Source organism: Panthera uncia (genome assembly GCF_023721935.1).
Source record: "Panthera uncia isolate 11264 chromosome B2 unlocalized genomic scaffold, Puncia_PCG_1.0 HiC_scaffold_24, whole genome shotgun sequence".
NCBI classification, from domain to species: domain Eukaryota; kingdom Metazoa; phylum Chordata; class Mammalia; order Carnivora; family Felidae; genus Panthera; species Panthera uncia.
Window position 1 is genome coordinate 38,403,172 of NW_026057580.1, and position 17,052 is coordinate 38,420,223.

A 17,052-nucleotide genomic window follows, 5' to 3' on the forward strand; every position below is an offset into this window, starting at 1 on the left:
ACCCTTTAACTTAGTTGTTAAGTTATTTAACTTACTGCATCATCCTTCCTTGAATCTACCAGAAGAGATTTCCACAGGGATTCTAGGCAAATCCAGAACCTTGCCTCTCTAGTCTTCCCACAGTTGCTGGCCAATGCCTGAAATCTGGCCACAGAGTCTCAGTCTTTCTCTTGAATCACATATGGTAGGCTGTTTGGCGATGTGGGAAGAACCCTAGGGAACATGTGTCCTGGAGGCCAGGCATGCCCTGGGATAATTATTTACATTTGGAAAGATCAGGTTAGACCAATGGTATGTAAAAACATCCACCACAGGGTTGGGTATGCATTAGATGGAGAGATAACACACTGGAGTAGGAGTCAATGCTGGGTTCTAACTTTGCTCTGCCACCAATGATGGCTCTGACTGAGCATGTCACCTCACTTTTCAAATGTGTACAATGGGGGTGTTGGCTAGATATTCTCTAGACCAGTGCTTCTAAAACCTTAGAGTGAAAATGAATTACCTGGGAATCTTATTAAAATACAGATTCTGGACGTGGATATGGTGGGGTGAAAGTAGGTCTGTATTTCTAACAAGTAGCCAGATGCTTGTGATATGACTGATCTATGGATGACAAATGGAGAAGGAAGAACTAGGATTCTATCTTAAACTTTCTCTAAGGCATAAATTAATGTGGAAGGAAGATCTAGCTTTTGTGGTTGGGAGAGGTAGAGAGAAAGAAGAAGAGAAAGAAGAAGAAAAGGAAGAAGAAGGGAAGGAAGAGGAGGAGGAGGATAATGGGGACAGGGAGGTGTAAAGGGAAGAGGAAGACGGGGAGGCAGAGGATGGAGAGGGGGAAGAGGGAGATACAGAGAGGGGTAGGCGGTTTGAAGGGAGGAAATCAAAAGCAGGGAGTTTGCCTGGGTAGGAGCCCAGGGTTCCCCTGGGAGACTACCAGAAACACTTGCAGTCTTGCATTTGTGCTTTGGGATGAGCATGTTTATGATTCTACCATGAGGCTCAGAACACGTTCATTTGTGGTGCTTTAAGTATTGGAAAAACAAATATCTCAATATTTCATTTGATTTGATGAATGTGGAAGCTTTCTCTCCTACATGTGAAAGATGTCAAAAGATAATTTTGTAAAAGCAGCAACAAAAATGGTAAGTGGGTAACTCTGTCAAAGGAATACCACGTTGTAGCTAGGTCTTATTTCTTGTTTCTTTGGGAACCAATTTGTTAGACTGAAGAACCCATGCTGATGAATAGTAAAATTTCATACCACCCAGGGGCAGCCATAAAGATAATGGACTGCTGTTGCCACGGGGAGAAAAACAGTGGTTTGTTTCATCCAGGAAAGCAAAAATGCAAATGGCAAACCTAATCAAGAACGAAGAGTTAGGGATACAATTCAGAGTTAAAAACTTGGTTATAGCAATAAGTAGCCTATTTTCTAAATACCTGCGATGAATCCTATTTGTGAATGTCATAAAGAATTAGAAGTTACCTTAGAATAGCAGTATTGTGTTCATATTCAATGTGATGCATATACTATGTATTTTACTTCCATCCATGAAGAAATAACATGAAATATACCAGTGTCATTATCTGATCAATGTGTAAACACATTCAAAATGAATAGTTTATACATGATTGTCTTTTCTTCGCATGCCCAATGGCCTGTTTGCTTCCTGTGTCCATCAATAAGCGTTTACTCAGAAACTGCTATGCAGAGGTGCTATGCTAGGACCTAAGCATAATAATATACTGTACTTTGTTTCCTATAATTGGAGTTCTCCTTCTGACTGTGATCCAGTACTTGTCATTTCTCTGTGGGTATGGCTTCTGTCAGAAAGCAAATATCTGTTCCACATAAAATGAGACATATGAGGAACATAAGGCTTGATATTTTTGAGACAGTTAGTTATACCTCCAAAACCCAGTAAAAACTCCCCAGACTAACTCAATCTCTGTACATTTTACAGATGTAAATACTCAAGAATTTTGTAGGATGTTAGTATCATGAAATGGGTTCTCTATTGTCATAATTTGTAATACATCGCAGGCTAGAATTGAACCAGCATGCACTAGTTAATGGGCTTGAAATAGAGCAGGCTGACTGTGCTTTTTAGGAATGGAAACAATTATCTAATGTGATGAATGAAGGTGGACATCAGAAAACCTCCTCAACTTTCACATGGAAGATGAATTGAATTTAGGTTTCAGTTAGATATTTTTGCACTATTTGGAGCAACCTGGGGGATTTGATAGTATCTACTAAAGGTTCTTTTTTGTGTTCTGTTTTTCATTTAAAGAAGAAGCCATGGGGACTTTTTCATCTGTAGTAAGTGAATGACAAGGATAGTCACTGATGGCTGTGGTATGCTTGAAGTCCATCATGATTTCTGAGAAAGCCCCAAGAATTCTGTTATGCTGTCTTGGGGTGAAAACTGTACTTTAACTCTGCTGGAAATCACAGTCATTGTGTTGTAAATCCTGATAACATCCCTGCATTATATCTCAGTAACCACTGTTAATTTGTGACTCCTGTGCACTTTGGATGTGCCTCCAGGTTTCCAAACTTCAGCACTTTTTGCTGGGTCAGCAATAAACAGCTTAAACTCAACAAGAAAGGAGAGAGCATCTGGATTGTAATGTTGCTTTTGAAAAATGAAATCCTAAGTCATAAATCAACTTGCTCAGATTCCTGACGTTGCAATCATTCTGTGCTTCTTACTTAACAATGATAACATTAAAATTCAATATTGGGCTTTGGCAAAAATAAAACCAAGTGGTAATACCCAGCGGCCAAGGCCCCCAGGTGACTCATTAAATGCCTTAATAGTTCTGGGTTGCACAAGACATCATTTTAAACATAAGAGCAGACATCTACCATAGTTCTGAATGTTTACTATTCATTACTCTCAGGTCAGTTGACTGATTTCTGTAACTCTTGTGACTAAATGAGAGACTCTGGAAGTTTTGGGCTAAAGACAATGTATGACTGAATGAAAAGGAAGGGATAAAAAGAATGAGAGGCTAAACAGGTTTCATCTCTTTCCTTACCTCTCAATCTATAATAAGCTTGAAGACTGGCTAAAATCTGTTTCATGGATTCCTGTGGACAGACTTTAACCCCGGCTGGGAAAAATGTTGATCTTTTGGGTCGATGCTTGGCCAAATCGAATATTCGTTTCATGGTTGACACTTTGTACATTTTTGTAGTACTTTCAGTTGTTTCGATTCTTGGGGCATTGTCTACATCTTTAGTTTCAGAATGGTATGTTTTAATGGAGAGATCTGTAAAAGAAAAATTGATTCCTGGTGAATATATACATTGATATATGTGAAACATATGATAAATGAATGGAACAAACTAAAAGTTATAATCTTCTGGTTTATTTAAGTTCTACTTTGGAGCAACTGCCGAATTCCAGTGACAAGGCATTTTCATAAATAAGGGAATAGCATAATGAGCTGATCAAGTGTATTTAAAAAAAAAACAACCAACATCTCAAATCATCTTGCCTTTAGGAACTGCCAAATATTGAAACCATTTCCCACACATCTCTAAAAATCACTCCCCACTTAGCACTCAAGCCTCCCGAGAGATGCCTCTTTTGATAGACATTATAATTCAAGTGGGTAAAGATAGCACATTGTGGTACCCAGAGGTACACTCTGGATGAGGAAGTGGAGAGCTTCTAAAAACCTAGGGGGAAAAATGCAACAAACAACCTTCCTGCCTGTGAATGGCAGCGCTAAGATTTCTGTGGGCGGGGCTCAGAGGGTGGCAATCTGGTGGCAATCTGGTGGAAAGTGAGTTGGGGCAAGGACACATCTTAGAGTCAACTTTACAGAGCAAGTTTGATATTTTATGGAGAGAGGTGAGAGGAATGAAAGGGAGTATGAAGAGATCAGGTTGGCAGAGGATTTAACTCCCTGAGCCATTTCATCCTGCTGGCACCCCTGTGTCTGTTAGGGTAAGGTCTAGACTTCATTTTTAACTTTCTGGACCTCTTGTAACAATAACTTACATTCACGGAGTCCTTTCTTACTTCGAATTTTTTTCCTATGTGTCATATTATTTCACAAAACTCTACTGTGTTGATGAAACAGATTATATGTTTCTGGGTTTATCACACAGTAGGGTACTGAGGCTTGGAGGTGTTGGAGCATGTTAATAGGGGTCAGATCTCAATTACCTCTCTCCCACTCCACCTCTTTCCTTTTATGTCTTCCACTTAAGAAAGGAATAATTGATGAACAGTTGGGACCGCTCACTATGGCCCCTTGAGACCCTAATCATGTGGCTTACTGAGACTTCTATTCCCATTTTAGTAAAGAAGCATCTCAAACTCTAATCTTCTGGCATAGACAAGGGAATCAAGCAGAAATCCAAGTAGGGCAGCTGCGGAGGAACTCAAATCTTGCCACAAAGCATAAACGTCCCTCCTTCATTACAGGAAATGGACTGAGTCCTGTGGGAACACATATTCTCTGTCATTTTGAGGCGTCTTAGAGTACTCTGTCAATCTTGGACAATGATAAATTCCCAGGAATCTCCAGGAAGAAAGGGAGCTTATGGATTAATTTGCTCACCCAGCCACACATCTAACCAATAAATCATCATCTCTGAGTAGAATGCAGGCACCAGCAACTTTTGAAGGTCTCTAGGTGATTCTAATATGCATGCAGGTTTGGGAAACCACTGCTCTAAGGATCTGTAAGAGCATTTCCAGGGGACGAGTCAAGACAACCCATGTCAAAATGGCTTAAACAATAAGGAAGTTATTATCACATAGAAAGGAAAGCTAATGGTAAGGAATGCCTGGTGAAAACAAAGCTCTGACTCTGCCTTTCTGCCACCGTCTCACTTTCTTTGCTCAGTCCCCTCACGTGGTGATTATATCTGTAGGCTGGCTTCCACTGAATTAAACATGCTTGCCCTTGTTCATTTTGAAAAATAAGCTTTTCCTACAGTGTGGCTGACTTATGCCACATGCCTGGACCAATACCAGTTGCCAAGGGATATACCAGTGCTATTGACTTGAGTTGAGTGATCATAGAGTAGGGGACTGAAATTACCCTGAGTGGCTCGTTCTAACTGTGGAGGAGGTGGAGGCCATTTTCCTTGAGTTAGGCTGGCTGCATGGCTGAGTGGAAGGTGCCCACTGAACACTGGCAAGTGCAAGAAGGAGACAGGAGCTGAGTATACAGTGCTCACTGAAGCTGGTAAAATGGGAATTTTAGTTTAGGAATGTTAATTTCTAATAACCTTTCACACACAGATTTCAGTGTAGGTCACAGAAAAAAGTTTTTTAATTACAATTCATTTGCCACTAAGATTAGAAAAAAAAAATGTGGGTCATTAGATAATTCTAGGCCTATCCAGTATGGTAAGCACAGACCATGCTTTGGGAAACTGTACTCTTCATTCATCCTGCACATCTTCTCACAGTGCCTACCTGTAATGTTGGTCCTGCTTTCCACTTTGTCACCACTACAATATCCTGCCCTTTGGGGTTGGTCTGGTTCTTACTTTGTTTTTTAAAAATGTTTATTTATTTATTTTAAGAGAGAGAGAGATGGAGAGTGGGCAGGGGAAGGGCAGAGAGAGATGGAGAGAAAAAATCCCAAGCAGGCTCTGTGCTGTCAGCGCGGAGCCTGATGTGGGGCTTGATTCACAAACCATGAGCTCATGGCCTGAGCCGAAATCAAGCGTGGGATGTTTAACAGACTGAGCCACCCAGGTGCCACCTGTTCTTGCTTTTTAATGTTATGCTCTGTTAGAACCCGCTGAATAATTTGCTTTGGGAATAGTATTTACTTCACCCTGGCTCTGGGAACAGTGCCCCTGTCCTGGAATTGTTCCTACTTGGATTCTTCTGGATCTTAACACTTTGCTCATATCCAGGCTTGCTCACATAGGACTGATTGATCCAGGTCTTTGGACTTCATTCTACCAGGATAGGATTAGAAGGAAGTGAAAAAGTTTCAGATTTGCTCTGTGTCCCAGAACCCCACGAGCTCTGACCTGTTCCTTTTTCCCCACTGGGATCAATCTTCCCTATTCTTCACATGTCAAATACACATAGCCAGTGATCAACAATGAGGGTGAATTAGGGTGAAGTGAGACTTGGTTTGCTTGGGATATCCTGGTTTATTTGGAGCTATCCCTTCATTCTCAAATGTATCCCTGTTTGGAAAATACATTATATGGTCACTGAATTTTTAATATCTCCTTGGTAAGGGAGACCCATGGCAAATATCCTACAAATGATTGTCTCCCTCATCTAGGAAGCACTTTGTTTCACTTTAAAAATCTCTACTTAGGTAATTCTTTGGGTTGAAAATTACCTTCCAGTAGCTTCTGCACAGTAGTCCTATCTCTGCCCTCTGGAATAGCAAAGGTCAAGTTGACAGTGCCTCATATTTCCTCTATGCTACGCATTTCTCTACTTTAGGTTAACCATCTTCCACCTTTCTCTGGTGTCCTTTCTCACATGAGTAATAGACACTTCAGCCTGTGTTCCTTTAGACACATAGAAATGACCACAGGGGATCATTTGTGATGATACTATCACTTGGGCAGGGATCAGAATCTTCTGCCTGTATCTTGACCCTAAGTCATCACTAGAAAAGAGGTAGGCAAAGTCTCTGAGAACACAGACTAAGGGTTACCTGTGTTCAAAAATATTTATAGAAGAGGCCACACTTACAAAGTCTGTGTCTTTCCCAAGGAATTCAAGTAAAATAAACCCAAAATTTAAAGATTGAAACATGGAATGTTACAGATTTCAATGAGGTAAAAAGAGCTGATATTTATTGGTGCTAATGAAAGCACTCTTTGGTAAAGCAATGAGATCACGTTAGATGCTGTCCTCCATGTTGCATAAATAGTAATGTTGAAATTGAACTGAACTTTGATTCTCTGGATGTATTTTCATGTGTCTGATATTTTTAGTTTATATAAGTATTTAGAAAGAATAGGTAAAAGTTTAACGAGAATGAATTGATAGTTGAATGACCTGCTATAAAAAGGAAGCATATTTAATAAAAGATTAGAAAATTTTTTCAGGCAGAAAATCCTTGACAAAACATGAGTATAACCTGTATGTTGATGAATTGGCTGCCATCAACAACTATTTCTGGGTGAAGTTCAGAGTTACAAAGAAAAAGAAGGGCAAAGTGGTTTCAGAAAAAAAACAAACAAAAACTCTGTATCTTTTCCAGAATACAATATAATAAGAATTTGGACAAAAATAAATACAATTGTACTATATTATATTGTAGATTAATCACCAGGAAAACAGTCTAAGCCAATAGTTTTTGGAAACAGTCATCTCATTGAATGAGGAAAAGAAAAAAATGGAAATTAATATATTTGAATATTCAGAGCTTCTAAATACACATGAGAGACAGCGAATATTCATTGCTTACTTTCTAAATTTAATTTAAATATGTTCATTATTTACGAAAGAAAAATGTAGTAGCAACAGAAATTATATGTTGCTTGTTTATTCAAAATGTTTTGATAACACCAGTGGTACACAGGGCCCTTGCTCTGTGACTCACTAGCTATACAGTTGGAAGCACTTGACCTGTCTGTGCCTGAGTTTCCTCACCTGTAGAATGGGGAGTGGTGGTGCCTCTCCTCCAGGGCTTCTGTGATATTAGTAAATGAGTTACCACCTGGGCAGCACTTAAAACAGCATTATGCACAGGGTAAGTGCTCGATAAAAACTCCTTTATTCAATAGTATATGCATTTCACTCCCTGGTATTACTTTTCCTTCTAAACATGTTCTTTCGTGACACTTCTCCTTAGTCCTTAGACAAGACTATGCTCATCCTGGAAGACTTCCTGTACTTCCATCCTTCAGTGCTTATCTCCTATTTGTCTGTTCCCTCATATCGGCGGGCCCTTCTTTTCCTTCTTCCTTCAAGGGCCAGTTTCTAAGCTTTCTTTCCTTTTCCACTAAGCTTTCTCAGACCTCATATTCAGAATTCATTTATTGTTCTCTTGTATTTCATTTGTCCTGTCCACCTACATTATTGCAACCTCCCTTTTAAATTTCTTCTCCCTGCTACAGTGTCTAATATCAGAGATTTTGAGCACAGTCATCTTATTAAAGATAATATCCTAAGTGAAAAGATAAATAAAAAATTCCTCTGTGAATGAAACTCAAAAGAACAGAAAGGAGATGGGTTATGCAAAAAGTGTATTTTAGTAAAGTCAGCATTCCCAGGTACTTTCAATTTATCCAAGAGTAAATAAATAATAATAAATGGAAACAATTAAGACCATGGGTGTCAATGTGAAAGAATATTAATATTGCTTGGCTCTTTAGGATGACAAGTCCTCAATTCCCTTGCCCCTGAATAATTGTGCTTGATAGGTAAAACTTTATGTTAAATTCAGCCCTCTTCCTACTCCTCACTTTGTACCCTTGTAGCTGAACGTGGATGGAGAAAAATAACCATTTGGACTCACTTAACAAATTTTTTTAAAAGTTTATTTATATTGAGAGAGAGAGTGAGCAGGGGAGGGGCAGAGAGAGAGAGAGAAAGAGAGAGAGAGAGAGAGAGAGAATTCCAAGCAGGCTCTGTGCTGTAAACATGAAATCTGACATGGGGCTGGGACTCATGAACCGTGAGATCATGATCTGAGCCAAAAGCAAGAGTCAGATTCTTAACCAACTGAGCCACTCAGGTGCCCCCAGACTCATGTTAAATTTATGATCCATAAATAGCATCACACTATGTTTCCCTGGTCCACTGAGTTTCTCACTCTCCAGGAGAACTACATACAACTTTTCTCAGATTTCCTGCACTTCTGGCCAATTCTCACTTTTAGCTGATGACCTGGTTCCACATTTTCCTGAGAATGAGGGGAGCAAGAAGAAAACTTTATCAATGCCCAGCATTGCATCTGCTCACTGACTGCATCTGCATTCACATACTCTGCTTTCCTTCCTGTGACTATTTGATGAGCAGTCTATTCCTATTCAAGGCCAATTCCTTTACTTGTGTACTGTCTGTATCCCATCCGTTTACACCTCTTGAGGACATTCTTCCAGAAACTCTTCTATCACTTGCCTATGTTGGTATTTCCCTTCTTCTTGCTGGATTACTCCAATCAGCCTACAAACACGCTATTACTTTTCCTTCTACTTAAAGGATTCTCTTGATGCCATTTCCCCTCTAGCTATTGATCCATTTTTTTTTTTTCCATTCCACAGCAAAAGTCGTTGAAAGATCTGGCTTTACTGCTTTTCCTAAAACAAAGTAAGGTCCTATATGGGTGAAGATTCCTCTGATACCACACATAAAAGTATCAACATTTCCTCCCTTCATTCTCTTTTTTCCTCTATTTTTTTTATTTTATTTTTTTTATTTTTTAGAGGCTTGCAATGTGTGCTCATAGAGCCTGGTGTATTCAACATGCTAATGTGCCACCTCACCAGATGGTGTCGCTATCTAACACATAATGTATACTGAAAAGGGAATGTTGGAAAATCAACTGCTATTATCACTTCTTTGAGTTTGGGATTATACATGTTGAGTACATTTGTTGATGGGAGTGATGGTGAGAGTGGTGATTTCTCAGCAAAAGAGACCATTTGAGGAAGGGCTGAGGCAGCATGGTGGGATGGGCTCACAATGAGTTGGGAGGTTCTCATGAAAGGTGTGGCAGGAAATATTTAGGTGGGCAGGAAATATTTAGGTGGGTGTCCATGGGCAGGGCTCCTTCCAGCAGGCTAAGAAAAGTGGTTGACACCAAAAGTTTAAATTGGGGAAAAACTGAGAGCTTTCCCCTTAAGGTCAGGAACAAGACAGGGATGTCCACTCTTGCCACTGTTATTCAACATAGTATTGGAAGTCTTAGCCTCTGCAAAGAAATAAAAGGCATCCAAATCGGCCAGGAGGAGGTCAAACTTTCACTCTTTGCAGACGACATGATACTCTATATGGAAAACCTTAAAGATTCCACCAAAAAACTGCTAGAACTGATTCATGAATTCAGCAAAGTTGCAGGATATAAAATCAATGCACAGAAATCAGTTGCATTTCTATATACCAACAATGAAGCAACAGAAAGAGAAATCAAGGAATCAATCCCATTTACAATTGGACCAAAAACCATAAAATACCTAGGAATAAATCTAACCAAAGAGGTGAAAAATCTATACACTGAAAACTATATAAAGCTTATGAAAGAAAATGAAAACGACACAAAAAACTGGGAAAAGATTCCATGCTTCTGGATAGGAAGAAAAAATATTGTTAAAATGTCAATACTACCCAAAGCAATCTACATATTCAATGCAATCCCTATCAAAATAACACCAGCATTCTTCACAGAGCTAGAACAAATAATCCTAAAATTTGTATGGAACCAGGAAAGACCCCGAATAGCCAAAGCAATCTTGAAACAGAAAGCCAAAGCAATCTTGAAAAAGAAAACCAAAGCTGAAGTATCACAATCCCCGTCAAACTGTATTACAAAGCGATAATCAACAAGACAGTATGGTACTGGCACAAAAACAGACACTCTGATCAATGGAACAGAATACAGAACTCAGAAATAGACCCACAAATGTATGGCCAATTAATCTTTGACAAAGCAAGAAAGAATATCCAATGGAATGAAGACAGTCTCTTCAGCAAGTGGTGCTGGGAAAACTGGACAGCAACATGCAGAAGAATGAACCTGGACCACTTTCTTACACCATACACAAAAATAAACTCAAAATGGATGAAAGACCTAAATGTAAGATGGGAAGCCATCAAAATCCTCAAGGAGAAAGCAGGCAAAAACCCCTTTGATCTTGGCCACAGCAACTTCTTACTCAACACATTTCTGGAGGCAAGGGAAACAAAAGCAAAAATGAACTATTGGGACCTCATCAAAATAAAAAGCTTCTGCACAGCGAAGGAAACAATCAGCAAAACTAAAAGGCAACTGACAGAACTGGAGAAGATATTTGCAAACGACGTATCAGATAAAGGATTAGTGTCCAAAAATCTATAAATAACCTATCAAACTCAACACCCAAAAAACAAATAATCCAATGAAGAAATGGACCAAAGACATGAATAGACAGCTCTCCAAAGAAGACATCCAGATGGCCAACTGACACATGAAAAACATGTCAACATCATTCATCATCAGGGAACTACAAATCAAAACCACAATGAGATACCACCTGTCAGAATGGCTAACATTATTAACTCAGGCAACAACAGATGTTGGCCAGGATGTGGAGAAAGAGGATCTCTTTTGCATTGCTGGTGGGAATGCAAGCTGGTGCAGCTACTCCGGAAAACAGTATGGAGGTTCCTCAAAAAATTAAAAATAGAACTACCCTATGACCTAGCAATTGCCCTACTAGGTATTTATCCAAGGGATACAGGTATGCTCTTTCGAAGGGACACATGCACCCCAATGTTTCTAGCAGCACTAATGCTAATCAACATTAGCCAAAATATCAAAAGAGCCCAAATGTCCATTGATGGATGAATGTATAAAGAAATGTGGTGTGTGTGTGTATATATATATATATACATACACAATGGAGTATTACTCACCAATCAAAAAGAATGAAATCTTGCCATTTGCAACTACATGGATGGAGCTAGAGGGTATTATGCTAAGTGAAATTAGTCAGTCAGAGAAAGACAAACATCATTATGACTTCACTCATATGAGGACTTTAAGACACAGAACAGATGAACATAAGGGAAGGGGAGCAAAAATAATATAAAAACAGGGAGGCAGACAAAACATAAGAGGCTCTTAAATATGGAGAAAAAACAGGGTTACTGGAGGGGTTGTGTGAAGGGGGATGGGCTAAAGGGGTAAGGGACATTAAGGGATCTACTCTTGAAATCATTGTTGCACTATACGCTAACTAATTTGGATGTAAATTTAAAAAACAAAATTAAAAAAAAGTTTACATTGGGAGGATCTTTTTTTTTTCCTTTAGCCACTCTACCCTGGAGCTAACCCAAATCCTGCAATCCAGTATAGCTATGACAAGTTTAGAAATTTCCAAATATATAGAAAAGGAAATTAATGAAATGACCACTAGATTCAAATACTAAATTAAAACATTAATTTATTCTAAGGAAAAATTAACTATGTCCAAGGGTGAAGTAGCAGGTCAGAAATACTAGGCTTTTGATTCCTCATATACTGTTTTAAAATTAGATTGACTAAGCATATCTACATGCTAATGTGAAAGCTAGCCCTTCAGTCAGAAGTATTTTTTCCACTTTAGGTTATAGGCTGGTGGCCACGTGGCCTTGATGTTGACTGGCATCCTGGAAGCCATGATAGTTCAGTTCACCTCCCTGTCATATCTGCAAAGAGTTTATTTTTTTTTCCTTTCTGTACCAAAGTTGGCCTCCAGCTGTAGGCTGCTTATGAAGTTTTCATTTTAAGTAAGGCTCAGTTTTGCCCACCAATCAGTCTCTTTCTTGGTTATATATTCAAGTGGATCCTTATCAACCCGTTTGGACCACTCCTTATCAAACTCTTTTCCAGAAGGATATTTTCCAGCCATCTAACCCTGCAGGTTTACAATATAGTATTACTGTACACATATTGTGACGATAAAACAGACAACAGGAAAAGGAGAATGGGGCTTTTCCGGCAGCATTGTTATGAAAGCAACAGTCACTGGTACAAGCACTTAGCGAACCCATTATGTTTCCTAAGGGAGAAGGCCGGAATGCCTTAATGAATGAATTAACAGAAGTAGAGACAAAAATTACTGGAATTCCTATAGAACAAAAATCTCCATTTGAAGAACAGAATTCCACAGAGAGAAAGTAGATAACATTTCAGGACCAAATCAATGACTGGAAATTTTCAAAAATAATTATTTAATCTTGCATAAACTTTCCTGATCTAAGTCCTCCACCCCTTGTGGGGAGAGATAGAATGGCATATTGAGAAGGGGAGGGGTGTCAAAGATGACTGGCCTCTCTGTCCTGGGAGAGGAGAGAAACACAATGGAAGTACTTGTCATAGTGTGTGGTGTGAAGGTCTCAGAACACAGCTGCTTTCATCTAAAGCAGGGCACCGGTTTATAATGGACCCTGGCTGAGGTCCACACACAGCCACTACCAGTTCAAGGGCACTGTCCCTACTGTAATTCCAGAACCACACGCATGCCCTTGACTCTCAAGTGTTCTCAAGGTACATGGTATTGGGTCACAGATTGTGGGAACTACAAGATGAACACATTGCTACTGTATAGAGGGCTAAATTTACTTGAGAATTTTAGCAGGAAAGTTTAAAATGTTAAGAACTAGAAGTGATTTTCATATGAATACATAAGCAAAATCAGCAAAATCCTTTTTCCCCCAAATAAGCCAGTCTTGAAAGTTAAGAAAAGTAGGATATTTCTAGAAGCTGTGGTTAACTGCAAAGTATATTACTTTGAACAAATGGTGAAGGGAGTTGGTTTAGTGCTACGGTCATGTAAACAGAATGTGAAACTAAGGTGAGAACAAGTATGTTCAAGTTGCTCGCCAGCCTAGCTGAGGCTTGTTTTCAGCTGAAAAGAAACCCGCATTGTCTCTAACAACTGGATTTTTTAGTACCCCTCAAATCATCCTGGGTAGGCAGCTACCCTTTCCATGTAAATGTGGGACCAATTCCATTAAGCCACTTTTAATCATCTCATCCCTCCATTAACTTAAATTCTACTAACCTTTTTTCCTTTCTTCTGCTTCCCAATTTCTAAAGCATCATGTATACTTTTTGGCACAATCTCCATAGGTTTCAGAACTCCTTCAAGAGTTTAAATAAATACACAGGTTATGGACAAGAGAAACATAATGGAATATTACTAGTAAGTCTGATATGTGGATGCCCAGTTGCAATTGTACCTCACAAATGTATGGGACATTGCAGTTTAGAGCATTTCTTGAGCACGGCTTGATGCAAATATTGAATGGCATGGAAACCAAAGGGTTACACTTGAACAGTCCCAGGTAATTCATAAGCCAGAGGCAGATTGAGGCCATGATCTGCTTGGAAGTGGGTGAAGAAGACAAGTGGCAGGAATTCATAGAGACCTACCAAGAGCTTACAGAAAAATTCCCCCCAATTCAGGAGTTAGCAAACTCTAGAGGCTGGGGGTGCCCTATAAAATATCAGGGAACAGGAATGTGGATTTCCTTATGAGACACATTAATGATATGTGCCAAATCCCCACTTTCCTTTTGGTTCCAGCTGTGCTGGGTTGCTGGACCATGGGATATCTTTCTCCTTGCGTTTCCAGGGGTGCTATATACTTGGAACATAGTTATTAGAATATTACAATGTCTAAAGTATTCATAGTAGAATTAGTTCTATTTAGCTCAGCATCTCTGTTTTCTAATTTTTTTTGCTGCTTGTATATTGCAAACCATGAAACACACTATTCCTATTTTTAGCGCTCTCATGCAGACCTGACCTTAGAGTATATGAAAGTTCTGAGTAGAGAGAGAATTGCATGTATAACATTGGTGCATATATTTCCACACAAAAGTGATATTTTTAACTGCTCAAGAACAGAATTGGAGTAGTCAATCAACAGAAACAGCTGTAAATCTCTGCTTGTTAAACTTTCTGAGGCACAAGGACCTATGTTCATGTAGAGAGGAAAGAAGAACTTTGTTTTGAGTACCTGTGGGATTGAAGTTATAGTAAGATAGTTCTGCTTTTTTGAGTCACTTCCTGAACTTGGGCAGATAATCTCTATATGTGTTAGGTTTCTAACCTAAAAAGGGTATGATAGTAATTAAAAAACCATAGTTTTGGATTAGTATGTTCCATGTAATATTTGGCACACATTAAATGCAAATGGACAGAATACTCCTGTTAAAAGCAGAGATTGTCAGACTGCACTAAAAAAAATATCCCACTCTATGCTGTTTTCAGAGATACATCTAAATGGAAAGATATAGAGAAGTTGAAATTAAAAGGGTGGAAAAAAGTAATAACATGCTAACACTATCCAGAGGAAAGTTGGTATGGCTATACTAATATTGAAGGAAGTCAGAGCTATGCTGGTAAATATTTAATAACCAGTTCTTGGGGATAGATGAGAAGGCCTGATTTGTAGCATTTGCCAAATTCCATGTGTTAATACTCTTTCATGGCTGATTTCAAGCCACTGACGTGACATTACCAAGCACTAACTTGTGAGAAGATGTATGTAATTGGCTCCTATAAGTTAGTAAGAGTCAGTTCCAGGATACTAGTGGACAAAGTTTCTTATTTGGCAGAAGGTATTACAAAGAAAAAGAGTAATATCATATTGATAAGAGTTTAAAAGTCATCAGAAAGAGGTAACAAGTTGTAATTTTATGCACTTAATATTATGACTTCAAAATATAAAATAGGTTGACAGAATAATAAAGAATAATAAGGAAAGTAAATAACAATAATAGCAGGTAAATTTTAAGGATCTTGCTTGGTAATTGATAGAAAAAGCAGATAAAATAAATAAGAATATAGATGATGGAAAACATGAGTAAACTTGACCTAATGGACACATGTGGAACATTTTAAAATAAAGACAATATGTAACATATAACATGTTATATATTTGTAATATAAAATATTCCTTCTTTTCAAGCACAGGGACAACATACGCAGGTATTGACTATATACTGAATTCTAATGTATGTACATTATATTCTCAGCCCAATAGAGAAGTAAGCTAAAAATCAATTTTAAAAAACAATCAGAATATCTCCATGTATTTGGAAACTAAAAAAAAAATCCTTATAAAAAACCCATGACAAGGGAGTAATAATGCTACATAGTAGAAATATTTTTATCAAATGATAAATATCAGGGAACATTTTATCAGATGATAAAAATACTGCATAATAAAACTGTGGAATATGGCAACATGGCAATATCAGTATTTGAAAGGTAAATTTATCTTATGAGAATGCTTACTTTAGAAAAAGAAAAAAAAAGCTAAATATTAGTGAGCTAAATCCATCTCAAGAAGTTAGCAAAAGAAAACAAAAATAAACTCAAAGAAAATACAAGAAAACAGAGAAGAATAGAGATTAAGAAAATGTAAAACATAAGATAATAACATAAAGAAAATATAAAAGCTAAAAAATTTCTCCTTTGAAAAAGCTAATGAAAAACAAGAAAAAATAAGATTGATGAAGTAAGCAAAAGACACAATCCTATCAGGAGCAAAAGGAGGACATCATTACATTTTCTATAGCCATGAAAAAACACAAGAGGATATTATGAATAATGTTGTCAATAAATTTGAAATTTTATATGAAATGGATAAATTTCTAGAAATATACAAGGTACCGAAACTAATATAAAAAAGATAGGAAATCTCATTACTATTATAACCTATAAAAAAGTTGAGTCAGCAGTCAAATATCTTTCCATAAATATCATTCTCCAGCTTTATCAGAGAGTTCTATCAAATATTAAAAAAAAAGACAAACTTCATTTTCATACAAAGTCTTACAAAACTTGCCAAGGAAACTAGGAGATAAAAAATAATGATCCACTCTTGCATATGAATATGAATGCAATAATTTGAAATAAGATATTAGCAAATGGAATCCAGCAGTGTGTGAAAAATGGTCATGACCAAGTTGGATTTATCTCAGGAATGTATCTCAGGATTTAATATTTGAAAATTGATTAAGGCAAGTTATTACATTAATGAATTAAAAGAGAAAAACCAGCTGGTAATCTAAATAGATATAGAAGTGTACGCTATCTTTCCATATTCATTAATGATTAAAACTCTTAGGAATAGAAGGGAACTTTAAAGGAAAACCCTGGTATAGGGCATTTACAAAAACAAAACATGCAAAATGTAAAACAAGCATCATACCCAAGTAAAGTATGAAAGCATTCCCTTTATGATCAGTAACAAGGTAAGAATGTGTTCAATCACCATTTGTCTTTAATATGCTGGATGGGTTATTAGGAACAGTAAGAAAATATAAAAAATAAAAGATACAAAGACTGAAAAGTAAGAACTCAAATTTTCTTTATTCATGAATGAAAAAAATT

At 37.8% G+C, this 17,052-nt stretch overlaps 1 protein-coding gene across 2 annotated transcripts in view; it reads right to left on the reverse strand.

Moving 5' to 3' along the window:
* The window catches only part of IMPG1 (interphotoreceptor matrix proteoglycan 1), a 129,907-nt gene that overhangs the window by 101,744 nt on the left and 11,111 nt on the right, over positions 1-17,052 (reverse strand). Inside the window, exon 2 of one of the 2 annotated variants that reach the window (XM_049652896.1) lies at positions 3,049-3,282. The exons of the other annotated variant lie outside the window; for it this stretch is intronic. Within the exon in view, the coding sequence (XP_049508853.1) occupies positions 3,049-3,282 (234 nt within the window). The remainder of the gene's footprint in view (positions 1-3,048; positions 3,283-17,052) is intronic. 2 annotated transcript variants of the gene reach the window in all.